The following is a 27,967-nucleotide window of genomic DNA, read 5'->3' as shown; positions in this document are numbered from 1 at the left end:
GTGAGCAGCAAGGTTTGCTGCAGGAGCAGCGGAGGTTGCTGCTGGTACGGTGAAGTGGCCGGTAGGGGCAGTGAAGTTAACTGTAGGAGCAGTGAAGGCTGCAGTAGGAGCTGTGAAGTGGGCCCCAGCAGCAGTGAAAGCTGCAGCAGCCCTGGTTGAGGCAATGGATACAGCGGGGTTCATGCCTACAGCAGCAGCAAGAGTGGTTGGAGCCGGCTGGCTGGTCGGAATGGTTCCTGCCGTTGAGGTGATGGGCACGGCGAAGGATGCCGCTCCCTGGGCAGCTGAAACAGGTGGCGACATGAAGTGCTGTTGTGATGGTAAAGGTGTATAGCCACCTGATAATGATGCACCGTTGATTGACGCAACATCTCCTGGTTCCTGTAGGAAGGAGGTTACTAACCTGGCTGCGGCTAGTTCGTTCTCCACCCTCTGGAGCCGACGCCTCCTGTCTAGTTGCTTTGACATGACCTCTCGGGCTCTAAGTGCCTCTTCCTGTAGGCGTTGGCCTTCTCTGGTCTGAGCATTAAGCTTTTCACACTGCATGTCAGCAATAGCGTCCTCATTTATCTGTTTCTGCAATTCCTCAAGCTCCATTTGTTTCATCTTTTCCTCCAATATAGCAGTCTGGACGTTGGAAAGAATCTCATTGGGGTACAATCCCACTGAAGACCGTGCTGTGTATCGGGAGTGTGACCGGGATGATGATGATGAGCTCTTCCCTGAATTGATCCTGCTGTGTCCACTGTGCCGTGCTATGGAACGGGATGGCATGGATAGAGGATGTGTGGAGGGAAGATAATCAACAACATAGTTGGTCAAATACCCCGGTGGATGGCGATCTCTGTGGGGTCTTCCAGTTCGTGACTCTTCATCGTGCAGTGGTAGCGCTGCTGCTTCATCCATAGTGATTACTCAAATCCGGCTCGAAGGACCAAAATGTGAGGATGGGGACCTCGGTAAAACAGTGGCTAGAGTAATCACTTATGGAATGAGTAGACTCCGGTCAGAGAATCCGTTTTAAATGGTTTACTTTTGTTTAAGCACAGGGTACATTGCTCTCAGACGAGTGTGTGGTCTCTAACATAGAAAAATATAAAGCAGAAAAACACAAAACACCATTTACAATCATTAAATGGAAGCAAGGTCAGAGTGACCTAGTACTAATTAGCTTGATGCAACACCTGGCAGCTACAGCATTTATCAAACAATCAAACATCAGATTGCAGCTTAGAAAATATACAGTAACATAAACATAGCATAAACCTAACTAAGCACATTCTGCATATCCAAGAAATAAACATACAATATTTAACTCAAACAGTCTACTCAAACACAGTTCTCACCTGCGTCATGCACGCACACAGCAAAACAAGAGAGAATGAAGGACTGCAGCTTCTTGTCTGTCATGTTGGCAAAAAAGTGTTTGTGGCTAGACTGAGGCCTTTTATACTGCTCTGCCTCAGCCTTGATGGCATTCAGGTGTGCTGATTATTACTCAGTTCAGGTGCGCTGCAGGGGGTTTTGTACAGATATCCTAGTAAGCTGTACAGCTTATTTACACATAAACCACTTTATGTATCTCATATAACATTGAAAGACAGACAGATAGAACACAGTACTCTACCTAGGATAACATCAATTATAAAAGTAGAAACATTTGGGGAAAAACGGGGGGGGGTGGAAACATGGGGGCTTAGTCTATTATTTACAAGTCTCGAGTAGCAGCTGCCTGAAGGTGACTTTTCAGACCAATTTTGAAGGAGGCTAGGGATTTGCTCTCCTTTAAGCAGGATGTTGATGGTATAGCAGGAGAACAAATTATAGAGCCTTGTTTAGTGTTAAATCTAGGTTGAACATGATTAGTGGCGCTGCCTCTTGTGTTGTGATCGTGTGCTACTCTGAACAATCTTAACAATCTTTTAACAGAGTAGATGTATTTTCCTGTTTTCTGTTGAATTCTGCGTGTGTGATACTTTTATCAGGCTTGCATTACTAGCATGGAAAATTATGTTTTCAATTTAAGCCATTAAAACGCAAAAAGTAGGCGTACAGAAATTGATTTGATGACTGAAGCAAAGTACCTTTAATAATAACCAGCCATTACTTCCTCGTATTGTATTGCGATGCCCAAACCCTAAAGTTGCTCCAAACAGCCCAGAACAAACTGATTAGGGTCCTGCTTGGCCTTCCTTCTCGGGTCCACCTTCCCGCTTATCACTACATAAGCGTGGGGTGGCTCACAGTAGCTGACAGAGTACAGCATCTCGCAATGGGCCTGGTGTACAAGATACACTACACCTCCAAGATACCCATGTACCTGACAAAATAATGACTTCCTAAACGTCAAGGATGTCCACAATGACAACACCAGAGGCAGCTCCACAAATCATTTTCAACCCAGATTTAACTATAAAAAATTCGTTCTCGTTTGTATGGATAGGGCTGTCACGATTCCGATTCGAATCGCGAATCGAACCGAAATGAACGTTCAATTCAGTGAATCGAAATCACAACCCGAATCGCGATTCACTTCCGCGCATGAAAATGTCAGTTGTTAGGGCATGAAACCCAAAGTTTATACTTTTTATAAACTTTGTTATTCTCATTCTCATTGGTTATTATTCAAATAAAAGTGACTTATTGAGAAACAAGTGTGTTTCTTTATAAATCAAGACAATAGCCTAAATCATACATGGGCAACTGGCGGCCCGGGGGCCACATGCGGCCCCCACATTCACTTAGTGCGGCTAGCAGGTTAATATCGGAATACTGATATATTATTGAATTCAGCTGTTATAATTCCAAACATGCAAACATGACCTGCTTTAATTACTTCAGTCTATATTAGTAGCTTATGACTAGCTAGTCTTTTTTTATGTCCAATATATTTGTATTTAAGTTCATGAAGTTAACAGAAGGACATAAAAGTTTTAGTTTTGAGGATAATATTAAGTCAAAATAATTCAGGCTTCCAATTAAAAAATAGCAGATCTACAAGCTCAAAAGGTGTCGCACTGCAACGAGTTTTGAGCTTGTAGATCGGCTACTTTTGCCTGCATATGCATTGTGGCCCTCTGGAGTGAGTGTGAAAATATAGTGGCCCTCTCCATCAAAGTTTGCCACACTTGGCCTAAATGAATAGTCATATAGCTCTAATAGTGCTATATCGGATTAGGCATATCGTGACAGCCCTTGATGGATGCCTTGTAACCTCTCTGTCTGTTATGCACATTGCGTTTATCTCTGCTGATGTTGTCTCCTCTCTTCTCCTGCTGCTGCTAGATCAACCTCCCCTGGACGGTGCTTCCACTGACCGTGAGGAGGACAGTCCCAGTCTGGTCCAGGAGGAACCAGAGCCTCCGCAGATCCAAGAGGAACAGGAGGAGGAGGAGGAGGAGCTGCTTCATAGTCCAGAGGAGGCCGATGGGTCAACGTTGACATTACTAGATAGCAGGGCGAGAGGCGACACTCTCTCAGGTAAAAACAGAAGAAAAGAAAAAGTAAATGTTGCATTTATGTTGCACCTTTATCCAAATAGTCTGTCTGTCTGTCTGTCTGTCTGTCTGTCTGTCTGTCTGTCTGTCTGTCTGTCTGTCTGTCTGTCTGTCTGTCTATCCATCTATCTGGCAGCATGACCCGGCAAGCTGTGTTGTGCTTGCCCCCCCAAAAAAATAATGATATTTGAACTGGGACTGAGTGGACTGAGGCTGGCTAGTCACTACCACACACATCGGGAGCCTCCAGCCGGCAAGTTTATGCTAAGGCGAACAAACACATGATTGAACACGAGGGTATCCCACACCTTACCCCAACTATCAAAGCTCTAAAACAAGACTGTTTTAACACTTATGTTGCTATGATTTTTTCTATTCAATGTCCCACGTTGCCATGGTTACCATAGACTTCCATGTAATTGCGCAAGCAATTGTGTAAAAAGTGCACGCCCATGCCTAGCTGATGCACCACGTGTGTGCACACTGTTCACAGCTTTCAAACAAAAAAATCCGCTTGGAAATCCGTTCAGGCATTCATGATTTATGGGCCATTATGTTTTCTTCAGATGTAAACAAACATGGCTGCCATGTTTGAAAGAATGGGTTGGTATGGGGGTTAAACATGCAATTTCGCGATCGCGATCATGCCTAATACATTTCTGGAGGTCCAAAAAAATGTTTTGAAATTTATTTATTTTATTTTTTTCAAAAACGGCCCAAACTCGGGAAACTCAGGGTTGGCACAGCATTGGTACCAATACAAACTGGGGAAACTCGGGGTTGGCACCAGATGTGTTAAGATTAAAGATGAAATGAAATCAAGTTTTCCATTCACTCCACGTCCTTATAGTGACGCAGTTCCTCCTGAAACGGTCCAGAAAGGAGGTAAAGTACGGTCAAAGACGGTCAAAAAGTAGGCAGGCCATAACTCATTGAAGACATTAATATGTAAAGACGGGCGGGCTGACGATCGGCGCTCAGTGTCATAGCGCCGCGCTGTAGACTGACAATGCAGCGGCTATGGAAACACATTTGTGTTCATGGGACATCAGCTTGTGATTGACTGAACCAGAGGCAAGCCAGTGCAACCGACTGGCTCTGCTGCGCGGAGAGGACGAACGGGGAGGCGGAGGAAGGGGGGAGACACACAAACCAGCGGCTCGTGGGGAGTAGTTGAAGTTGAAGATGATGATGTTGATTGACACAGACACCTGTCAGTCATTCTGACCTTGTGAATTATACATTTTGGATGTTCGTCATCACGCAAGACGTTTCTGTTTAGGGGCTGGGCTTAGGGCTCTAATTGTTTCATTATATAATACATATTTTTTGGCATCCAGTGTTGGGTATGGCCATATTATCACTATAGATATGCTCTAATAGTGTGAAAAACATATTTTTGATTTCATTTCGACTTTAATGTTTATGTAGGGGAAGTTTTCGCACATCCACTGGATTCAGGTGCAGGTGTGTTGGACAGTGAACACTGAAGAAATCATGAAAAGATATTTCATGAATAAAAACTCCCACACTCTGCTCTTGCTCAGCTGCTCATCTTTATTTCAATTGACAGACGTTTCGGTTCCTCCCTGGACCTTCTTCAAGAGTGTTTAACATTTAGCTAATGATTTTCTCTCCTTTTCTTTTCTTTTCTTTTCTTTTACCTAGACTTCTTGCACTTCCCTGTGTGCAAAGAGGAGGTTTCACCGGAACAACAGGAGAGGAGCCCCAACCTGTTCCAGGAGGACCCAGAGTCTACACAGATTAAAGATGAACAAGAGGAGCTGCCTCCAACAACAGAAGAGGCTGATGGGCCCACGTCGACATTAATAACAATGAAAAGAGATGATGATGATGATGAAAACATAGAGACAGAGCCTGTAGCCAGCACCTCAACTGTACACATGAGAACACGAGCTGATGTTGAGGACCGTGGAATGTCACTGCCAACTAGTGATGTCCAGCAACATCTCCTCTTTTCACACTATTCTGAATTTGACACTGATAATGACGAGTGGGAAGAGACCAGGGAAGATCAGTCAGCTTCAATCATGCTGAAATCACACGAGACCCAAAAGGCGGAAGGACAACGATTGTCTTTGAGCCAGGACCTGAACTCATCATCAGAACAAGCTCACTCCATGAGGAGTCACACAGTGAAGAAGCACTTTACTTGTATAATATGTGGCAAAACCTTTAATCGTAAGGGGAATCTGAATTCACACATGATTATTCACACGGGGGAAAAGCTGTTCTGTTGTATAGTTTGCGGCAAAGCCTGCGTTCATAGTTCACAGCTGGAGAAACACATGAGGACTCATACAGGAGAAAGACCCTTTAGTTGTGTTGTTTGTGGCAAAAGCTTTAATCGCAAAGAATATCTCAAGACGCACATGAGGATTCATACGGGAGAAAGGCCCTATTTTTGTACGGTTTGTTGCAAGAGTTTTAACCGCAAGGAAAATCTCATTGCGCACATGAGGACTCATACAGGCGAAAAGCCTGTCAGTTGTACAGTTTGTGGCAGAGGCTTTGGTAATAACTCGCAGCTGGACAAACACATGCGGACTCATACGGGGGAAAAACCCTTTAGTTGTATAGTTTGCGAACAAAGATTCGGTCGAAATGATAGTCTGAGAAGACACATGAGGATTCATGTAGGGGATAAAAGATTCTAGTAGCACTTGTTTTACACAGGATATCACACAGAAACATGGATGCACATTCATTTTAATCCAGGATGACAAAGTCGCAATCACATAATCTGAAAATATCAACATTACCAAATAAATGTAACAGTGATATTTTATTTGTTAAATCGCATTCTTTTCTGCTTGGGAACCTTTTCTTTCTAACAGTCAGTGTAGGTTTGAACACAGTTATACATTCACCACTGTCAATTGCTTAATTTGATTGCTTTTTATCTGTCATCTGCACCTGCAACTCATTGGTTCCTGGAAGAATAATATAATCATCAACGTATGTACAGAGTTCAGTATTTTAAAAGTTATATTTATGAAGTGAAACATTAAACAATCAGAAAATGTTACCCTGCGATTCTTTTATGACTAATTAGCAGGCTGTGATCTAAAGCATGTGTTTGGTTGTAGGAGATGCCTTGATTATGCCTCTAGAGCCAGCTTTGAAAAATGTTTAAAAAAATAAACCTATATTGGAGATTACAAATTTAAGGAAAGATGTTGCCGAAAATAAAATAGTGCTTACATTTCATTTCATTTATTTCTTTATTTCGAACATTTAAAATGAGTATAAAAAGACAAAGGAAATAAAAGGAAGATAAAATAAAATACAAACTGCAACAAAATTATATTGAAAACATCCTTAAATTAAAGTTCATGTTCGAAAAAGGAGTAGGAAGAAGTTTGAAAAAAAACTGAAGGCCCACGGATGTCAAGATATGATGCGCTCAAGCAGAATTACCTCTAGAATTCACTGTGAATCACGCCCCAATGACACTTTTAACTGTGGAAATACATGGAAAATCTGAAAACGATAGTGGAAGTCCCACCTTTCTAAGCACTCTCTGCCTCATATGGCGCCCAGGCATTTCTCCATAAGCTTGGCTAGTGGCTACACCAGGTTACACACACCTGCATTCAACGACAACTCATTAATTGGTGTCAGTAACACACACACACACACACACACACACACACACACACACACACACACACACACACACTCACACACACACACACACACACCACAGGGGGAGCAAGACAACCAGGGACTTGCAGAGAATGTTAGAGAGGCAGGGGCTGACATTTCTAAAAGGGCCTTTTGGTGAAAATATTGAAAATAGCAGACCTCCAAGCTCACAAACCGTTGCAGTGCGACACATTGTGAGCTTGGAGGTCTGCTACTTTCCATGCTTGATTTCTACACATTTCTTGATTTCAATATAAGATGCTGCATTCAAGTTCAGGAGATTTGGACAAGGCAATTGTCTTGAATGCTTCAGGTATGGCATGGAAAGGAGGGCGATTGCGTTTCTTTCACCATAGAAAAAACTGCATTCATGGTCTGGAGACGGGTAAAAGGGCAGGGGTTCAAACTTTACACAGCAATGTTATCAATTGCTCATATCGGTATTCCTTAGTAGTAGACTTGGGAAGGTTAACATTAATCCCAAATTATATCATATATTATACTTTAAGAGCCCACACGTGTGTGTGTGTGTGTGTGTGTGTGTGTGTGTGTGTGTGTGTGTGTGTGTGTGTGTGTGTGTGTGTGTGTGTGTGTGTGTGAGAGAGAGAGAGAGAGAGAGAGACAGATAGACAGACAGACAGACAGACAGACAGTTGGTACTTTCCCGGGCAGGTTTGGGCAGGTTTTCTTTATATGCCCTGGGCAATGGGGCAGTCTTCATTGTCGGACCCTGCTTAAATGGCCTGTTGATATGTCAGCTAAGGGACCGTCATTGTGTCATGTGGGAGCAGAGCTGGGGACATGAAGATGCCTTAGGCTTCACACTTGTTTTTCCCCTTACACCTGCAGCCACTTCAACAACTATTTAACAACAACCCTAATCCTCCTCTCTGTCATGTTTTCCTTCTCAGTTCCCACTGGAACATCTCTGTGATGTCATGGGCCTAAGACAGTGTTTCTAATACATGTGCATGTTAAGGCCCCCCAAATTGATACAGTATATTAGGCAGCAGACCTCCCATTTGAAACAATGTTGTGCCACAGACCCCCATTAAAGATTGGGAGCATGTCGATATTGCGACATAGCATCTGTTCGATGGCCCATTCTTTCAATGCAGGTGAATGGGGAAAAGCTAACCTGCCAACGCGGGTGAATGATCACCTCGATGCCTAAACCTAACCCAAACCCTAACCTCAGGAACCGTGAGGCGGTGGTGTGAGTAGCTAACCTGCCGATGCTGGTTGTCGAAAGATGACACATCGAAAGAGCGAGATCTCCCCTTAAAGATTTATCAAGATTTTCTTTAGATCTGTATTTTCTTTCTCACAAACACAAACCCCACCCACACTGTCCACAAGACGCTGATTCACAACGCTGATTCGCTGTACGGATTTCCAAACGAGGAAAACCTCTTCAGTGAGAGCAACACCAGACTCCCTGAATCGCCAAAACAAAATTTTAAAGGGGTGCGGCTAGCGATTCAGGGTCTGAACCAGGCTAGCTGGGCCCTCCAGGACCCCACTTTGACAACCACTGTCTGACATTGAGGCTCAGGCCTGGCGTCATGGGGGTGCCAGAGGAGGCCTGGCACCCTCAGTTGCAAATCCTGCCCCATCAGTTTAAAGTTATACCATGTAACTTTTTTTTATAAAACAAATCTTAAAGTTGTCCTAACTATTAAATCGCTAAAGGTTTAGAAGACCCACTCCGTTAATTTCAGCTTCTAAGGCCTTCTCTTTATATGTTTTCTATGAGCCGTGAGGGGGGGAGAATTTCGCGGCAAAATTACGTCATCTGCATCATCTGTATACGTTGTGTATACGTTGGCCAATCACATCGCGATTCATACACACGTCATTCAGCAACAGTGTTTACGATGGTGAAAGATTCTTAACCTCTTAATGCCCAAATCCTGGCTAGAAAATTACGTTCTACCACTCTACGGATTTGTATCGGTCGCGGTGGTTTGCGGCGGTGGTTTGCGGCCCCGCTCCGGTGGTCCGCGGCGACACCGGGCGAAAAACGGCCGAAAAAAGCAATACCGCTACTGACCACTAGTTTAGCAACTTACACAGTATAGCTTTAAGTTTTATCTATTATTGTTCTCCTATACAGTATATACAGTACATGTACAGGGAAGTGCAGAGAATGTTAGAGAGGCAGGGGCTGACATTTCTAAAAGGGCCTTTTGGTGAAAATACTGAAAATAGCAGACGTCCAAGCTCAGCTTGGAGGTCGGCTGTTCAGTTGTTAAAACCACACTAAACTGGAGATGTAGTATATACATCATGGACTTCGCCCCAGAGAGGGCAATTCTTAGATGCTGCATTCAAGTTCAGGAGAGTTTGGACAAGGCGATTCTTTTGAATGCTGCCTTCAGGTATGGCATGGAAAGAGGGCATTTGTGTTTCTTTCACCATAGTAAAAACTGCACTTTTTCCAGCCCCCTTTGATGTCTATGTGCACGTGCCTGGTACAGTATGTGCCCCCTCGCCATTCGCCCCCTCAGTCATTTCATCCTAGAGCCGAGCCTGTTGAGGCTAATTGAGAAGTCGGGGCCTGGTTCAGAGAAAGTCACTCTGATGCTGCCATCACGCTACTGTCATTAAGGAGTACAGTAGTTCATCCGAACAATGTCTTACTGTCGCATTCCTAAGCCAATGATTTTATGAGCGGCGGATCTCTCCAATAGGAGACTCTCTTATTGACCGATGACCCAGTTATCAAATGATTGGCTTAGGAATGCGACAAAAGCAAAAAAAAAAAAAAAAAAGGGTGAAAAGCAGCCGTCGCGCAGGACGGGATTCAATGTGATTCGAGTTGCAGTTGGTTGTTTTAATTTGGACAAAATGTGGACAAAATATTTTCCCAAATATGGATATGACTGACGTCTGACATCATAGATGTCTTATTGTGTGAGTCTGATGTGGTCTATAACATATGTCCATATATAATATGGGCATTCCAAGCCATGGGCACGACAAGCTCCACCGGCTGTCCCTCCGTCAGTCACGTAACGTCACACTTTTGGACCCACTCTTATCTCCGCCACCGTTGCCCCTAATTTGTCAAACTTTGCACACACACTCCTTGGCTGGCAAACCACCACCTCCAGCCCTGATTTCTCACATGGCCCTCTTCTAGCGCCACCATGAGGCCGATTTTAGCAAAACCCATTTTTGTACACTGCTCCTACAGATTTTGCCCTAAAATCACGCAAAGCGGTACGCAGTATGTCTAGAATCATGTCATCAACATGGATCTATCCCATTTCCCATATTCCCTCCTGATTGGCTACGATTGCCTTCTAAAGTTTGTGTATGCGACCTGACGGTCGCTTATCTCCCGATTAGGGAGTCTTACTGGTAGTAAATGCTCTCTACGGTCGTAATAATAACCTCCATAAACGTAAGGCTTCATGGGCTGTGGAATTGATAGAAAATACATCATTTTTGGGGTGAACTACTCCTTTAACCCAGACCTTGTCTCCTCCTTGGGAGGCAGAAATGATTTATTTCTGTCTGTCTGCCTGCCCATCTGTCTGTCTGTCTGTCTGTCTGTCTGTCTGCCTGCCCGCCTGCCCGTCTGTCTGTCTGTCTGTCTGCCTGCCCACCTGTCCGTCTGTCTGTCTGTCTGTCTGTCTGTCTGTCTGTCTGTCTGTCTGTCTGCTCGTCTGTCTGTCTGTCTGCCCAAGGCCACTGAGTTGGCACAGAAGACAAAAGGAGTGTCGTTAGAGACAGACCTCTCCGCATGGTCAAGCCAAGCGTGTTTAAACAACTGGCCAACATTTTGATTACGACCGTCAAGTCGCAGTTACTATCAAAACCTCGACCAGGTGTCTGTCATTCATACGTCACACTTTTGCCTTCCTCATATCTCCGCAACCGTTGCCCCGATCTATGCCACATTTTGCACACACACTCCTTGCCTTCCAAACCACAACCCATCAATTCTCACATGACCCTCTTCTAGCGCCACCATGAGGCCGATTCTTGCAACAAAAAAAAAAGATCTGTCCCATATGTCCCATATTACTGGTATATTTCACAGCACATTGCCAGGGAGAAGTCTTGCTCAGGGACACCAGGGAGCGAACCTGCGACCTTCCCACCCCCAGTCCCCAGACCACCTCTCTACTCACTCAGCTATACTGCCTGTGCCCACATAGAAGATTATGTAATGGCATCAGGTGGCACAGCACCAATGGGTGGTGTGGAGGATTACGTAGTGGCATAAGGTGGCACAGGAGACGGCACTGCTTATAAAAGATAACAACTGGACAATGGATTCAGAAAGGGGGGGAGGGGGTTAGACAGAGGAGGACAGTCATGAGGTCTTCTCTAGACACACAGCTGCTTTCATACATGTACTTGACCTTGATATTGTTGTCTTCGTTCTCTGCTTTGTCTTCTTCCTCTCCTTCCTCTTCTTGTGAGTTGCAGGCACAGTTTAATCTCAGCAGGATGCACCAGGCTGGGGACTTGGTTCTGGGCGGCTTGTTTTACGTCAACTACTACTCTGTGCACCCCGAGATGTCTTTCACCTCCGAGCCACAGGAGCCCACTTGCTACGGGTGAGGATCACACAATGCAATAGCAATAGGGCAAGACCATAATAACGTTACTGTTGGGTTGAAACCTATAGACCCTATTCACGGCCCGCCCACACACGCGCACTCAGCAAATTTCTCCGCAATTTCCTGGTGCTGACGTGAACTTTGAAGGGTAAAGTAACACAGAAATTGCTGGACTTAAAGCCAACAAATCATTATTTCGAACGGTAAAGTAAATTATAACGCTTTGTGCCTTTTACTATCTTGTGTTCTTGATCATGCTATTTTATACATTACTATTCGGAAATTGCATTAAATTTGCGATTTCTGTGTTAACTCTATGGGATATTTATAGTTTTTCCCCTTCAACCGTAACGTCAGCACCAGGAAGTTGCGAAACGTGAATTCGGTCAATTCTCCCCGTATTCTAACTTTTCTTTTTCTTTTGTAAATGTATGCCCTACTTGATCTTACTTAGGCCTGTCACAATTATTATATAATAATTGTCTCATTGCAATTATTTAATATAATCTCAATTATTTTGTCATAATCGTTTCCATGTTGAAAAATGTTTGCGTATTTCTCAAGCATTTTCCAAAATAGAGGAAATAGCAGATCTGCAAGCTCACAAGATGATGCGTTGTGAGCTTGTAGATCGGCTATTTCCAAATAAACTTATTTGTCTATTTAGGTTATTCGTCATATGTGCCATGTGCAATTTCAAAGCCTACAATCCAAACAGAAATGTAATTGTCAACCAACGACAAAAAACACAATTAAATCGTTAATCACAATTATTTGAGTGACAATTAATCGTCACGTAAAATGTCATAATCGCGACAGCCCTAATCAAACGCTACAGCGTCACACAAAAGCATCAAAAGTAGCTGATCTACAAGCTCGAAACGTGTCGCTTTGTGACACTTTTCGAAACTTGTACGTCTGCTACTTTGATGCTTTTGATATAGAATTCTGAGAAGTTTAGGACATGAGGTTTCCACCCGGCAGAGACGACGTGCAACTTGTTTTGATAGTTGATGTTTGTTGTGTATCTCTATAAGGATAAATTAGTCCATGGGCCATACGATATGTCGCTCTCCGAAAGGTGGCAAAAGGTTACCATGCATTTTTGAAAAGCTCTATAGCTGTAGATTATATTTTGGTATGATAACCCTTTCTGAGAAACAGCTACATTGGTGTTATCAGCCACTAGATTTGGTGTCCCATTAAAAACATTCCTTGGGCTAAAACGGCCCCCACAAAACTGTGAAAAGTGATTACTTTTCATCGTTAAACCATAGTTTTGTGGGGCCTTTTTTTTTTTGCCCAAGGAATGTTTTTAGTTCAAAACACATGCTTGCAATGGATTCAGAATCATGAAAAAAATCCTAGTTTGACCCCTCACATGCTACTTAAAGCAGATTATTGTTTTGCTTTTTTTTTTTTTGCTTTTTTTCTTAAGTTAATAGGACACCAACTCTAGTGGCTGATAACACCAATTTAGCATGTGTCTCAGAAAGGGTTATCATACCAAAATATAATCTACAGATATAGAGCTTTTCAAAAATGCATAGTGCCACCTTTTGGAGAGCGACATCTCGTATGGCCCATGGACTAAATCATGCAAAGGTCACACGTGGCTAGGGATGGGTATCGTTCACCTTTGAATCGATACGATACCCTTTTCGATACCCTTTTCGATACTTTTTATTTATTATTATTATAATTATTATTTGCCTTTTTCTATGGGCTATGTTACACACCAAAATAGGTTATTAAGCCAGTTATTCAGCCATTTTCATGTCAAGTAGGCCTAGTAGAGTAGTTGATGTGACTACTATTACTGTTATGGCTGCTATTGTATAATGAATTCTATTGTTTGTCTACAATAGAATATACACATACTTTTTACAGATAGGCTATTGATACTGGATAATCATCATAATAATAAACATTATAGGCTATTGTCGGCTATTTCCACAGTAACGAGTGTAGCCTACTAAAGCAGTCATTAAACTCTCAGTAGCCCAACTGTTACAGATGCAACCAGCCAGGGGTGCGTTCAAGAGTATCGAAACGAGGTATCGTTCGTTTCTACGTGAACCGATACTCGATAGTATCGACCTCATGCGATCGATACCATTAAAAGTATCGCGGACGATACCCATCCCTTCACGTTGGCATTCTGTGTGTCAGCTTTCACATCAGAGCGTTCAGGTTTGCACAGACCATGGCGTTTGCCATCAGTGAGATCAACAGAAACCCCGGCCTGCTGCCCAACGTGACTCTGGGATACAGCATCTATGACAACTGTCTCACGCTGGGAGTTGCGTTCCGCGCAGCACTGTCGTTGCTCAGCGGCAGGGAGAAGAGGTTCCGACTGGACGAGAGCTGCGTCGGGTCCCCTCCGGTGCTGGGCATTGTGGGTGGTAGTACCTCGACAAATGCTATAGCTATCTCTAGAATCTTAGGTTTGAACATGGTGCCCATGGTAAGTTTCCTAATCGAATCGTCTTTTCACCATGACCTATTTTATATAAATGGTGTGTGTTCATTTTGGTTATTTACCCATCTAAAATGTGATAAATTATGTGTTTGGTCTTTTTACAGCTTGAGATTGACATGAAACATATTTACTCTGCAGGGGCAGAGCATATTTTAATTGGAGCGTGAATCGGGTTTTCAAACGGCTGGAGCACAATACATCTGTGTTACTGGTTTGATTATTTGCCTGAGAGTAGGAAGCCTACGGCCCAGAGTATGGCTTGTCTCATGATCTCATGATAATAATCCATTAAAGGAAGAGTTCACGCCAAATAATACTTATTTTCTACCATTTACACACCCCAAGAAGCCTTGAATTCACTGAGCTTTTTTTTTCTTCTTTTTTTTTGCATGGTCAATTAAATTAAGTTAGCTAATGTATAGCAAATTAAAAGAACAAAATTCTACATTCATTAAAACTCTGAACTCTGACTGGGGAGGGAGTCGGGGAGATAGGTGGGTTATTGCTCAGAGTCTAATGATCGTTATAACAATGTCCTGCCAATTATGTCAAAATATTTGTCAAAAAAAATTGAAAAGGTGGTCAATTAAATGACGTTATTACATAGCAAATTACATCTTGCAGATAATTCTACATTCATTAAAATGCTGAACTCTGACTGAGGAGGGAGTCAGGGAGATAGATATAGGTGGATTATTGCTCTGGGTCTAATGATCCTTAAATAATAATGTCCTGCCAATCAAAATATGACAAAATATTTGTCATTACAGTGTATGTTGACATGGCACACTGACACTCTAGAAAATAAAAACGTGGCACTTAGTTTCAAAAAGGTTGCTGACCCCTGTCTTAATCTATCTATAAATGTGTGGGATGTGTGAGCACACACACAAGCATTTGTGTGAGTCGGCCGCATCTCGATTGAGAACCGTCTGCCCGATCAACTAAAAACTCGGGATGCATAATTTGCTTAGGAGCCACGGGAGCTCTGTTTTAATTGTGTTTAACTAATGGAATACATGGGCATGCATACAGTCTTATCAGTCAAATGATTTGTGGGGTTATGAAATGCGCTGCCTTGAATCTCCTGATTTCTGATGCCTCCTCCTTTAATAGCATCTAGATCTGATCTAGATGTGATAATTGGCCCCTGCTTTTGTTAATGCTGAATGGATTGGAGACAATGTGTAGCCTCGCGTAGCCAGGCTTAATCTTCTGCGAAGAAAAAAGCCTGGGCACGATATGAACCAGAGAGTGCCTAGAAAGGTGGGACTTTCCGCCGTGAGAATTTCCCCAGATTTCTTTTTCACAGTGTGGTGTTCCTGCAAACGTATTCCCCTCCATCTGTTCTACTTCTCCCGCCCCTTCGGTTGCGCTCGCAAATTCGCAATAAACAATATCCAAACAAAAACATAGATCCTGACGAAGTTACACCACACCTATTAAGACGAGTTAAGGGCTACATTTAGGTTTTGCTGGCGGATGTAAACAGACCTGCACTGCATGACGTAACTTCCCCCACGCAGCACTTTCGCCAAATTCGAGCACTTCCGTTGAGGCAACTCACAGCGCAGGTCACGCCCAGGGTGGACAATTATCTAATCCAGGGGTCAGCAACCTTTTTGAAATGAAGTGCCATGTTTTTATTTTCTATAGTGTGCCACGTGAACATACATTTAAACGACATGCCGCTGCATCACAAATTCTGACATATTTTGATTGGCAGGACATTGTTATAACAATCATTAGACAATCAAAATTCACCTATTTCCTCGACATAATCCACCTATTTCCTCGACACCCTCCTCGGTTCAGAGTTTTAATGAATGTAGAATTGTGTGCAGGACTTAATTATCTGTAAATTCGTTAACTTCATTTAATTGAACACATTTAAAAATATATATTTGATTTTAAAATCTTTCCTCACACTTCTGCCAGTGTGCCAGTGATCACCCTCCCCTGTGCCAATGTTGGCACCCATGCCTAAGGTTGCCTAATCTAACTATGATGATTATAGGGTAGGCCCTGTATTATTGTTTGTGTTTCAATTGGTTTCTGAAATGGCATTCCAAATGAGAAAAAATGCAACTGTTTGTTTGAAGCTAAACACAACTCAGTTTCTCTTTCTTTCTTTCTTTCTTTCTTTCTTTCTTTCTTTCTTTCTCCCCCGTATGTTGTCCAATGTAGTAGCCTATATTACAGAACAGAATGTTATCTTTTTTTCAGATAAGTTACTATGCCACCTGCTCCTGTCTCAGTGACCGGCATCACTACCCATCCTTCTTTAGAACGGTTCCAAGTGGTGCCTTCCAGGTGAACTCCTATATGTGTTGCTATCAAGTAGTTAGTACACACACTTGGTTTGCTTGGTTTGCTTGTTAACCCTAGAACACTAATGTGGGTGATTTTCACCCGGGCAATTATGTGATTTTCATAATGTTGCTGATGTCTGAGGTGGATGGGTGTATGGTTGGACCAAAGGAGAAGTTCCCAGCTCCTCTATTTAATTATTTAGGAATATATTTTTTAAAACAATACGCACATCTTTCGCCGATTTTGTCTCCCATGAAATCTGTTTTTAGTTTGTTTGTTGTTTTGGTGAAAGTTCATGTTGAAATAAGAAGAAGAGCACCTCAAATTGCCATGTATTGTTGTAAAAAAGTATTTTGCATTTTTTTCATTTTTTTTCATGTTGATTTATTTTATGGAATATAATATATAATATTAGGTAAAATATACCCGGCGTTAGTAATGGTGTGACAAAATTAAGTGTTAGTGTTCAAGGGTTAAGTGATTGATTGATTGATTGATTGATTGATTGATTGATTGAATACTTCATTAGAAGTTTGTGTGGCGGAGAGAGTCGCAGCCCCAGCCTGAAGCCTCAAAAGTCTAGTATCTGCCCTTGTTCCATAGGGATATCCCTTTGGAGTAACGGTTAAGATATTGGATTTTCACGGGTGGGGAGGTTCGGATCACCTCCGTTACATTTGAATAGGACAAAGTTCAGGACAGTACAGTTCATATGCAAGGTCTACTAAAAGCATTTAAACCACAAGAAAGCACCATGACTTGTACACATTCGGTAATTTTGTACTCAAAGTGAAAAGTGTTACTGCTGGAGGAGGTCTTTGTTGACAAGCATCGAATCAAAGACGATCATTAGACATTTTCACATATTGAAATATGAGAGGGAGATTCCTGGATTTGCCATCATGTAAACAGAGGTGGAAGAAGTACTCCACCACTGTATTTGAATTCACTACTTTATGTTTAAGCACTTATTAGCACTCCACTCTTTATCAGTGGTGGAAAGTAACTAAGTAGGCTACATTTACTCAAGTATTGTACTTTTTATGTATAACTTTTCAATACATTTTACTCTACTGGAGTATATCCAATGTTCAGTACTTTTACAGGTACACTACACTACACATCAGAGGCAAGTATTAGCAAGTTTACTATGAAAACTGGCACAGCTTGTCGTATCTTGTCGTATCTCTGTCTGTGCGTCACGCCTGACACTGTGGTTCCCCTGATACATCACTGTGACATCAGAGGTGTAAAAGTCCATATATGGGTATTCCCCAGAATCCCTTTTATGCCCATATATGAAGATCCCTGTTGTCATCTATATACTGTACATCACTGGCCAGATGGCCAAGACATGGCCCATATCCGTGTGGCTGGTTCAGATAGGGATCTCCATGTATGGGCATAAAAGGGATTGTATGCTGTGATGTCATGGGAACCACTCTAGCAAAATTCCTTTTATGCCCATACATGGATATCCCTGATGTCATCAATATTAAGCCCTTATCTAACAACAGGACTTCATATGGGAATGCCCATATATGGAGGAAGACAGCCCATATCTGTGTGGCTGGTTCAGACAGGGATCTCAATGTATATGCATGAAAGCTATGTTACCATACAGTACATGGATTTCCATATATGGGTACCAGGGGTCTCCATATATGGGTAACTGGTCTGATATACATCACTGGCCAGATGGCCAAGAATTGGCGCGACCTTGCTCTAGTCTAGAGGTCCCATGTCGCCCTGAGGCGTCTTACTAGTACTTTGATTCGTACTATGTTTACTGCGGAAAACATTTGAGTACTTTTTTTCCACCGCTGCTCTTCATCCAGGTGAAAGCCATCTTCCAGATAATGAGGCGGTTCCAGTGGAACTGGGTAGGACTGGTGTTCTGTGATAATGCCTATTGTCGCGACGCAGCCCAGAACTTCCAGTCGGAGTTGACCCTGCAGTCTGGTCTGGCCTGTCTGGCCTACTCCGAGGTTCTGCCCTGGGACCACGACCCGGCTGAGATACAGAGGATTGTCACCGTGATGAAGACGTCCACGTCTCACGTGGTCATCGCCTTTGCATATGGGAGCTACATGGTCAATCTGATGGAGGAGGTTTGTGCTATGTTCATTTAACCACTCGAGTGTCCGTATTGTGGAGAAAGCTTTTGCTGAAAATAGCACTGGCAAAAAAAGAAAAATGTGTCTGTCTGTCTGTCTGTCTGTCTGTCTGTCTGTCTGTCTGTCTGTCTGTCTCTCCCTCTCCCTCTCCCTCTCTCTCTCTATATATATATATATATATATATATAAACAACTGTAAAAGTGTAAATATGTCTAAATAATAAGTCAACTCGTACCCTTCTTTTGACCCAGAAATATTTGTGCAGAAATATTTGTTATTCAGCTTCCGAGGTGTCAACATGTCATTCGGAGTCAACTGCACATGTTTTGATAGCCAGGAAACCTTACACGTCTTTGACCCATATCAACAGGTGGTGACGCAGAATGTGACAGGCCTGCAGTGGTTGGCTGGCGTGGGCTGGACAACGGATCCCATTCTCCCCTCTCCTCGCTACATGCCTCACCTGAGAGGCACCCTGGGTGTGGACATCCACCACGGGGACATACCGGGTCTCAGGGACTTCCTGTTGAATATACATCCCGACGACGATCCAGACAGCGTCCACGGAAATACCATAGTATGTCTTTTCTTCCCTCCCCCGAACGGTTACACCTTTCCGTTCCTGCACAATGGCATTCCGAAGATTGATTGACTTCCATTATTCGAAATGGTGGTGAGTCACTTGGACCGCGCGGAGGCGCCGACTTATTCTGGCCCCCTGGTTTACAACTTCTTACGGAGCTAAGTCGGCTCAAGACTTAGCAACGCTCAACATGGCAACTCGCTCGCTTTAGCTCGCTCAACAGCAGGGACGTGCTGGCCATTGGGAAAAGCGGGACAACTCCCGAACGGCCGGTTCATTCCCGGCGGACCGCGAGGCGTTGTGTGCTTGTAGATCGGCTGTTTTCACTAGTTTAAATCATTTTTAAAATGATAAATACAAAACAAACGGTTTTGGACATACACGGTTTCCACCCGACAACGACGAAATATAACTCATGTAATTGGCCCACTGGCTTGTCACTTGTCATGATCTGAAATGGCAAATCTTTGAGTAGCAGCAGCGCAATAGAGAGAGATCTCTCTCTATAGGGCGCAATGAGGGCCTCTCCAACTCTTTTTCCCGGGCTGAATCAGGGGCCCAGCATGTCCCTGCTCAACAGTGTCTCACAAGGCTCAAGTCCGCTTGAGACGGAGCGTCTCAAGGAATGGCAGTGTTTAGGAATGGAGGAATGACCTCCCCCGGAACACTGGCCAATTGTGTTCGCACATACAGTAGCCGGTTGCACCACGGTGGTGGTGGGCAGGGACTTTGCCACTGCGCCACCCGACCACATCATCTACTATTTATTTATTTGTTTCGCCCTGACTATATCTTGTGTTTCTTCAGGTGAGGCAGTTTTGGGAGCACACATTTCAGTGTAAGTTTGCACCCCTTCCGTCAGAGTGGGTGGATGCTGGTGGAAGGGTGTGTTCTGGACAAGAGGACCTGGCAACAGCAGAAACAGAACTGTTGGATGTGTCTGACCTGAGGGGAGAGTATAATGTGTACAAGGCTATGTATGCCCTGGCCCATGCCCTCCATGACATGTTGCAATGTGTGCCAGGAAGAGGGCCTTTCACTGGGCACAGCTGTGCCAGTTTGCAGACAATACAGCCATGGCAGGTGGGATAATATCTCACAGTTAACCTGTTAAATGTAGGGTAAGTGAAGTGTTGGTCACGAGAAGTGTTAACAAGCTCTATATTCTGATGATACTCGTTGCTCATTGAGTGTTTGTTCAGTAACAGTGTTAAATACTGTAGCTCTATATTCTGATATTACTCACTGATATAGCCATTTGTTTAGTAACAGGAGTCTGCATCTCTCTCCGGCTAAACCGAAAATGCATTTCCACATCAGTATACCAGTTGTATCCAATCATGATCGAGAACTCAGTCAGGATACAGATTAAACAAGTGAAATTGGAAGTGATGACACAAAGAAATGAGTAGACACAATTGGAACTGGAACACAACAAAATATTAGCTGATGACATGTTGTCACCTACTGTACCTGAAAAAATAAAAAGCAAAATTAAAGAGCAGGAGAGACAGGGAGACTTCTGTTACTGAACAAACACTCTATAGCAATGATAACTATCAGAATATAGTGCTTTAACCATTTAACAAAAAGATCACTGCCCTACCTTTAATGTTAATTTAGAAAGATAATAAATATAATTATGTTAGTTCCCACTGAGCAGTGGGGACTGCCCCATAGGTCGAACTCCCGTTGGGTCGAACAGCGTCGGCAGGTTAGATAATCACCCGCAAGCATCGGCAGGTTAGATAATCACCCGTGTCACGTTTACCGAGGTTAAGTTTAGGGTTAGGGTTAGAGTTAGGCATAGTTTTACTGAGGTTAGGATTAGGGTTTGGGTTAGAGTTTGGTGGTCGATCTAAAGGGTGTTCGACCTAATGGCATGTTACCGGAGCAGTAGCATAATTGCATAGACACTTATGTGGAGATACTACTCTGAATAAAGTCAATGCCATGCTTTTTTCCTTATGGCCAGATGATTTAAGGCCTCTTTTATAGACATGGAAGAAGTCATGTTGCAGTTGTTGTTGCTTTCATTTATGTTTAGTCTCAATCTTCCTAATTCTACTCACCATTCCTAGCTTTTATATTACCTGGAAAAGGTGAACTTCACCACCTCAAATGGTGATGGTGTATCATTTGATGAGAAAGGTGACGCTTTACCAATCTATGATGTGTTGAACTGGGTGTGGCTCCCCGATGGAAGCACAAAGGTTCACAATGTGGGTGTGGTCAAGAAGTCCGCCTCCGGAGATGAAGAACTCGTCCTCGACGAAGACAAAATCTTCTGGAACCTTGAATCTACAAAGGTCACTTTGTCTTTCTAAAATGGCTAATGTCGAGATCACGTTTAGAATGCAGTTTAGTTCGGACTGAGATTGATTTGTTTCCTCTGCAGCCTCCTCCGTCAGTGTGCAGTGAGAGCTGCTCTCCTGGGACCCGTGTGGCCAGAAGGAAAGGAGAACCTGTCTGCTGCTTTGACTGCATTGCTTGTTCCGAGGGAGAGATCAGCAATGAGACTGGTAGGCTTACAGTATGTAGCATTGTAGCTATGTAGTTTATCTTTAAACGTGTCTGTCCCTTTAATCTTCGCTTCTTTATCAGACTCCACAGAGTGCGCCAGCTGTCCAGAGGACTTCTGGTCCAGTCCTCAGGGTGACCACTGTGTCCCTAAGAGCATGGAGTTCCTCTCCTACCACGAGGCTCTGGGCATCACCTTGACAGCCATCTCATTGCTCGGCACGCTTATCTGTGCCGTTGTGCTGGGAATCTTCATCTATCACAGAGACACGCCCATGGTGCGCGCCAACAACTCAGAACTCAGCTTCCAACTGTTGCTGTCACTCAAACTATGTTTCCTGTGTTCTCTTCTGTTCATTGGTCGTCCCAGAATGTGGACCTGCCAGCTGAGACACGCAGTGTTTGGGATTAGCTTTGCGCTGAGTGCGGCTTGCATATTGGTAAAGACTATGGTGGTGTTGGCCGTGTTCAAAGCCTCCAAGCCTGGAGGAGCAGACATTATGAGGTGGTTTGGTGCCAAGCAGCAGAGAGGAATCGTTCTGGTTCTTACTTCCATTCAGGCTCTAATCTGTTTAGTCTGGCTTATCTCTGCCTCACCAACTCCTTATAAAAACACTCAATACCACAATGATAAGATAGTCTATGAGTGTGATGTGGGATCAACAGTTGGTTTTGCAGTGTTACTGGGTTATATTGGTTTACTGGCACTCCTTAGCTTCCTCTTAGCATTCATGGCAAGGAATCTTCCAGACAACTTCAATGAAGCCAAGTTGATCACTTTCAGCATGTTGATCTTCTGTGCCGTGTGGATAGCCTTCATCCCAGCATATGTCAGCTCTCCAGGCAAATATGCAGATGTAGTGGAGGTGTTTGCCATTTTAGCATCTAGTTTTGGCCTTTTGGTGGCGCTGTTTGGACCAAAGTGTTATATTATGCTTTTGAAACCCGAGAGAAACACCAAGAAGTCCATCATGGGTCGCGGTGCCACCAAGACATAGGAGTAGATTTTTTTCTTTTTTTTTATAGTTTCTTTTTGCGTTTTCTTATAGCGATAATGTATGGATATATTTGATTGATGTTAACTTTGTAAGCAGCATTTTTTTTACCTGATTAAACTCAAAGCAGTTTGTGTGATCATAAACTCTGAGGAAGATAAAACAATCTAAATGTTAGTCATTCTTTTTTTTTTAAATAATGAAATTAAAGCTGCAAGCAGCGATGACCAGGCCCTCGCAGCTCTACCCACATCACAAGAGGCAGCAGCCAATCAGAAGAGGGGGCGGGGCTAAGTTACACCAACCAATTAAGGACAAGGAAACAAGTCAAATGACACCACCCACAAGTCTGTACGATAAACGGTTGACGAGATAAAGCCAAATAAAGCTTTGGCCAATCAGAAGAGGGGGAGGGGCTAAGTTAAACCAATTAAGCTTAATGACTTTGAAACAAGTCAAATGATACTATCCACAAGTCTGTACGACAAACGGTTGACGAGATAAAGCCAAATGCAGTTTCGGCCAATCAGAAGAGGGGGCGGGGCCAAGTTAAACCAATTAGGCTGAAGGACACTGAAACAAGTCAAAGAACACCACCCACAAGTCTTTACGACAAACGGTTGACGAGATAAAGCCAAATAAAGTTTCGGCCAATCAGAAGAGGGGGAGGGGCCAAGTTAAACCAATTAGGCTTAAGGACTCTGAAACAAGTCAAATAATACCATCCACAAGTCTGTACAACAAACGGTTGACGAGATAAAGCCAAATAAAGTTTCGGCCAATCAGAAGAGGGGGCGGGGCAAAGTTAAACCAATTAGGCTGAAGGACTCTGAAACAAGTCAAAAGACACCACCCACAAGTCTTTACGACAAACGGTTTACGAGATAAAGCCAAATAAAGTTTCAGCCAATCAGAAGATGGGGAGGGGCTAAGTTAAACCAATTAGGCTTAAGGACTCTGAAACAAGTCAAATGATACCATCCACAAGTCTGTACAACAAGCGGTTGATGAGTTAGACAATTAAAGTTTCGACCAATCAGATGAGGGGGTGGGGCTAAGTTAAACCAATTAGGCTGAAGGACTCTGAAACAAGTCAAAAGACACCACCCACAAGTCTTTACGACAAACGGTTTACGAGATAAAGCCAAATAAAGTTTCAGCCAATCAGAAGAGGGGGAGGGGCTAAGTTAAACCAATTAGGCTTAAGGACTCTGAAACAAGTCAAATGATACCATCCACAAGTCTGTACGACAAACGGTTGACGAGATAAAGCCAAATGCAGTTTCGGCCAATCAGAAGAGGGGGCGGGGCCAAGTTAAACCAATTAGGCTGAAGGACTCTGAAACAAGTCAAAGAACACCACCCACAAGTCTTTGCGACAAACGGTTGACGAGATAAAGCCAAATAAAGTTTCGGCCAATCAGAAGAGGGGGAGGGGCCAAGTTAAACCAATTAGGCTTAAGGACTCTGAAACAAGTCAAATAATACCATCCACAAGTCTGTACAACAAGCGGTTGACGAGATAAAGCCAAATAAAGTTTCGGCCAATCAGAAGAGGGGGCGGGGCAAAGTTAAACTAATTAAGCTGAAGGACTCTGAAACAAGTCAAAGAACACCACCCACAAGTCTTTACGACAAACGGTTGACGAGATAAAGCCAAATAAAGTTTTGGCCAATCAGAAGAGGGGGAGGGGCTAAGTTAAACCAATTAGGCTTAAGGACTCTGAAACAAGTCAAATGATACCATCCACAAGTCTGTACAACAAGCGGTTGATGAGTTAGACAATTAAAGTTTCGACCAATCAGATGAGGGGGTGGGGCTAAGTTAAACCAATTAGGCTGAAGGACTCTGAAACAAGTCAAAAGACACCACCCACAAGTCTTTACGACAAACGGTTTACGAGATAAAGCCAAATAAAGTTTCAGCCAATCAGAAGAGGGGGAGGGGCTAAGTTAAACCAATTAGGCTTAAGGACTCTGAAACAAGTCAAATGATACCATCCACAAGTCTGTACGACAAACGGTTGACGAGATAAAACCAAATAAAGTTTCGGCCAATCAGAAGAGGGGGCGGGGCCTAGTTAAACCAATTAAGCTGAAAGACTCAAATGACACCACCCACAAGTCTGTACGACAAACGGTTGACGAGATAAAGCCAAATAAAGTTTTGGCAAATCAGAAGAGGGGGCGGGGCTAAGTTATAGCAATTAAGTTGAAGGACTCTGAAACAAGTCAAATGACACCACCCACAAGTCTGTATGACAAACGGTTGACGAGATAAAGCCAAATAAAGTTTTGAACGGAGGTGCCATGTGGAGAAGAGAGTTGATTATTGAGCGTTTTTTTTTTTTGCCGGAATATTTTCCTGTGGTGACGCCAACATAGTCTAGTAGCCAAAATGTGAACCCGGACATTTTGAGTACCCTAAAGTTTTATTTTAGAAATGTTGAGTATGGGTCCCCAGCATGTAAAAACTGCCGGATGCTAACTTGTATATGTTGAGCAATTTGCATAATAAGCTTTACTTAGCATAATCACCTATATGGATAATATGTCAAAAACTGATAGGACGATTTGAACAATATTGGAGTGGTTTTGGGGGTTATTGAAGATGCTGAATCCATTTCTGACATTTTCGAAATTCAAAATGGCCGCTTTAAACCGTAAATGGTATCTGTTTTAAACCAGAAATGGCCATATACCAACTTAAATTGGGATGATTTTTATACTTTTTTGTTGATTTTGATTATGAATTAAATTATAAATGTGGTTATTTATATGCTTATACATTATCTGCATTTCAAAAGCCAAATATAGACAATTCATACAAAATGATTAGAACAATGACTGCCACAATAGCCTAGCAAAAATAGTCACTTCATCAACAAAAATTTATCAAAATCATCCCAATTTAAGTTGGTATATGGCCATTTCTGGTTTAAAACAGCCATTTTGAATTTAGAAAATGTCAGAAATGGATTCAGCATCCTCAATAACCCCCAAAACCACTCCAATATTGTTCAAATCAGCCAATCAGTTTTTGACATATTATCCATTATTATAGGTGATTATGCTAATTAAAGCTGATTATGCTAATTATGAAAATTGCTCTACATATACAAGTTAGCATCCGGCAGTTTCTACATGCTGGGGACCCATACTCAACATTTATAACATAAAACTTTAGGGTACTCAAAATGTCCGGGTTCACAATGGCTACTAGACTAATAGTAGGGGGAATTAACCTCAGAAAATGGCCAAATCGTTACGCGGCGGATAAAAGCACCAAATTTGGTTCACATGTCCCTTGGGTCATCCTAAAACATCCTAGAAGGGGTGCCCAAAAAAATCTTAAACAGGAAGTGAGTTATGGACACATTTCAAAATGGCCGCCTAAACTGTTGACTGTTGACTCAAAAGACATCAAAAGAATCTCCAAAAAGCATAAGATTTGGCACACATGTCCCTTGGGTCATCCTAAAACATCCTAGAAGGGGTGCCCCAAAAAATCATAAACAGGAAGTGAGTTATGGACAAAAGTCAAAATGGCCGCTTAAACTGTTGACTGACTCAAAATACACAACATTAATCTCCAAAAAGCATAGTATTTGGCACACATGTCCCTTGGGTCATCCTAAGACATCCTAGAAGGGGTGCCCAAATAAATCTGAAACAGGAACTTACTGACTAAATTGAAAATGGCCACCTACAGTATTGGCGATTGACTCAAAAGACAACTAAAGAATCTCATAAAAGCATACAAAAGCATCCTAAGACATTCTAGAATGGGTGCCCAAAATAATCTGAAACGGCTAAACAAAATGGAAAATGACCACCTAAAGCAGTTGACCCAAAATAACACAAAGTTGGTTCCTTCCTTTCCCTATGTAAAGCGACTTTGGGTATTTAGAAAATAGCTATATACATTTGAGCTATCATTATCATCATTATTATAAAGGGACTTCATAAAAGCCTATAAGTTGGTACATATTGAGTACTGCTTATTATCCCAGAAGGGGTTATTTATTGTATGGTTAATCCTTTTGAAATGCTTAGCCAAGAATCAAACAGTGTTACAGTGCTTGAAATATACAACTGTGTTCTGTATGACAAGACAACGGACATTAGGCAGTTTAAGCAACCCGTTTCTACAACCGCAACGTGAGGCGGGACAACGGCTGCTATGACGTAATCGCCGTAGCAGTCAAAATCTTTAAGCGAACAGCCATCGGCGACGGGGTCCCACCTCTTTTACTGAACTCTTGTTGTATGTGGATATCGGTATGTTGGGTGTATGTTATACAGTACGTTATATGTACCATTCCTATTTATTTATCTCCTACTTAAGTGTTACGGATAATAGTAGTCTTTATAGTAGACGACTAAATGCAGAATATATAGCTATATAGCTATACTTATTATTATTATTATCTCTTATTCTTATTTATAAACATGATTCTAAGCTTGAAGGATAGCTTTTAGGAAGGCCACTCGACAAGCCCTTTGGGTTTTTTTTTCTTTGGCCTTTCCGGCACATCTTGTTTTGATTTTGTACTTGTTTATTTCTTTATAACGTATTATTTTTGTTTGTTTCTATGTTTTATTTCATATGTTTTAAAAATGTGCAAATAAAAAAACCCCCAAAAAAAAAGAACTCTTTGGTTCCCATGGTGATACATACAGGCAGCAGACGTTCCAGCCACTACAAGGGAAGGGGGCTTCTGGCGTTGTAGAGACGGCCGCGACGGCGACAGGTTTATCTATCGAGCAATGATCATTTCCGGTTACCGTTTTCATCTGCCGTAGCCGTCAAAAGCTTAAAATCGCTATTATGAAACTGGGAGGACCTGTTTGCTCATAATTGTCTCTCAATGGAAACCATTCCTCCCACACAGGCTGCACTGCTACAACATTCAAATCGAGCAGTAGCCCCTCTGTTCAAGAAAGTGTAGATGCTGGGATGCTGGGTTACCTTGCACAGCATTATGTCAATGTGCTGCTGGTCATTATGAAATGGCACACATGAATAGTTACTGAACACTAATCACAAAAAAACAGTAATGATCTAGAAGAAAATATAGAGTGAAGAAAAGATAGACCAAAATAAGCAAGAAGAGTGCAAAATAGAAATGCAGAGAGTAAAATAAGTCAATACTGTAAATTAGGCAATAACTAACATCCTGTTTCAGATTTCTTTGGGCACCCCTTCTAGG

At 42.6% G+C, this 27,967-nt stretch overlaps 1 protein-coding gene across 1 annotated transcript; it reads left to right on the top strand.

Moving 5' to 3' along the window:
• Positions 1–18,397: 18,397 nt before the first annotated feature.
• LOC308284772 (extracellular calcium-sensing receptor-like) lies at positions 18,398–22,757 on the top strand (the record flags this gene model as incomplete). The annotated part of the gene is made up of 6 exons (XM_080725499.1): positions 18,398–18,649; positions 19,027–19,233; positions 20,047–20,322; positions 21,321–21,548; positions 21,638–21,761; positions 21,844–22,757. 6 exons carry the CDS (start codon positions 18,398–18,400, stop codon positions 22,755–22,757), a joined length of 2,001 nt encoding a protein of 666 aa, XP_080581625.1.
• Positions 22,758–27,967: the final 5,210 nt, after the last annotated feature.

Source organism: Nannobrachium achirus, assembly GCF_963921795.1.
Source record: "Nannobrachium achirus genome assembly, chromosome: 5".
Classification (NCBI taxonomy): domain Eukaryota; kingdom Metazoa; phylum Chordata; class Actinopteri; order Myctophiformes; family Myctophidae; genus Nannobrachium; species Nannobrachium achirus.
Note: the sequence above shows the minus strand (reverse complement) of the source record. Positions and strands in the feature narration are given on the sequence as shown.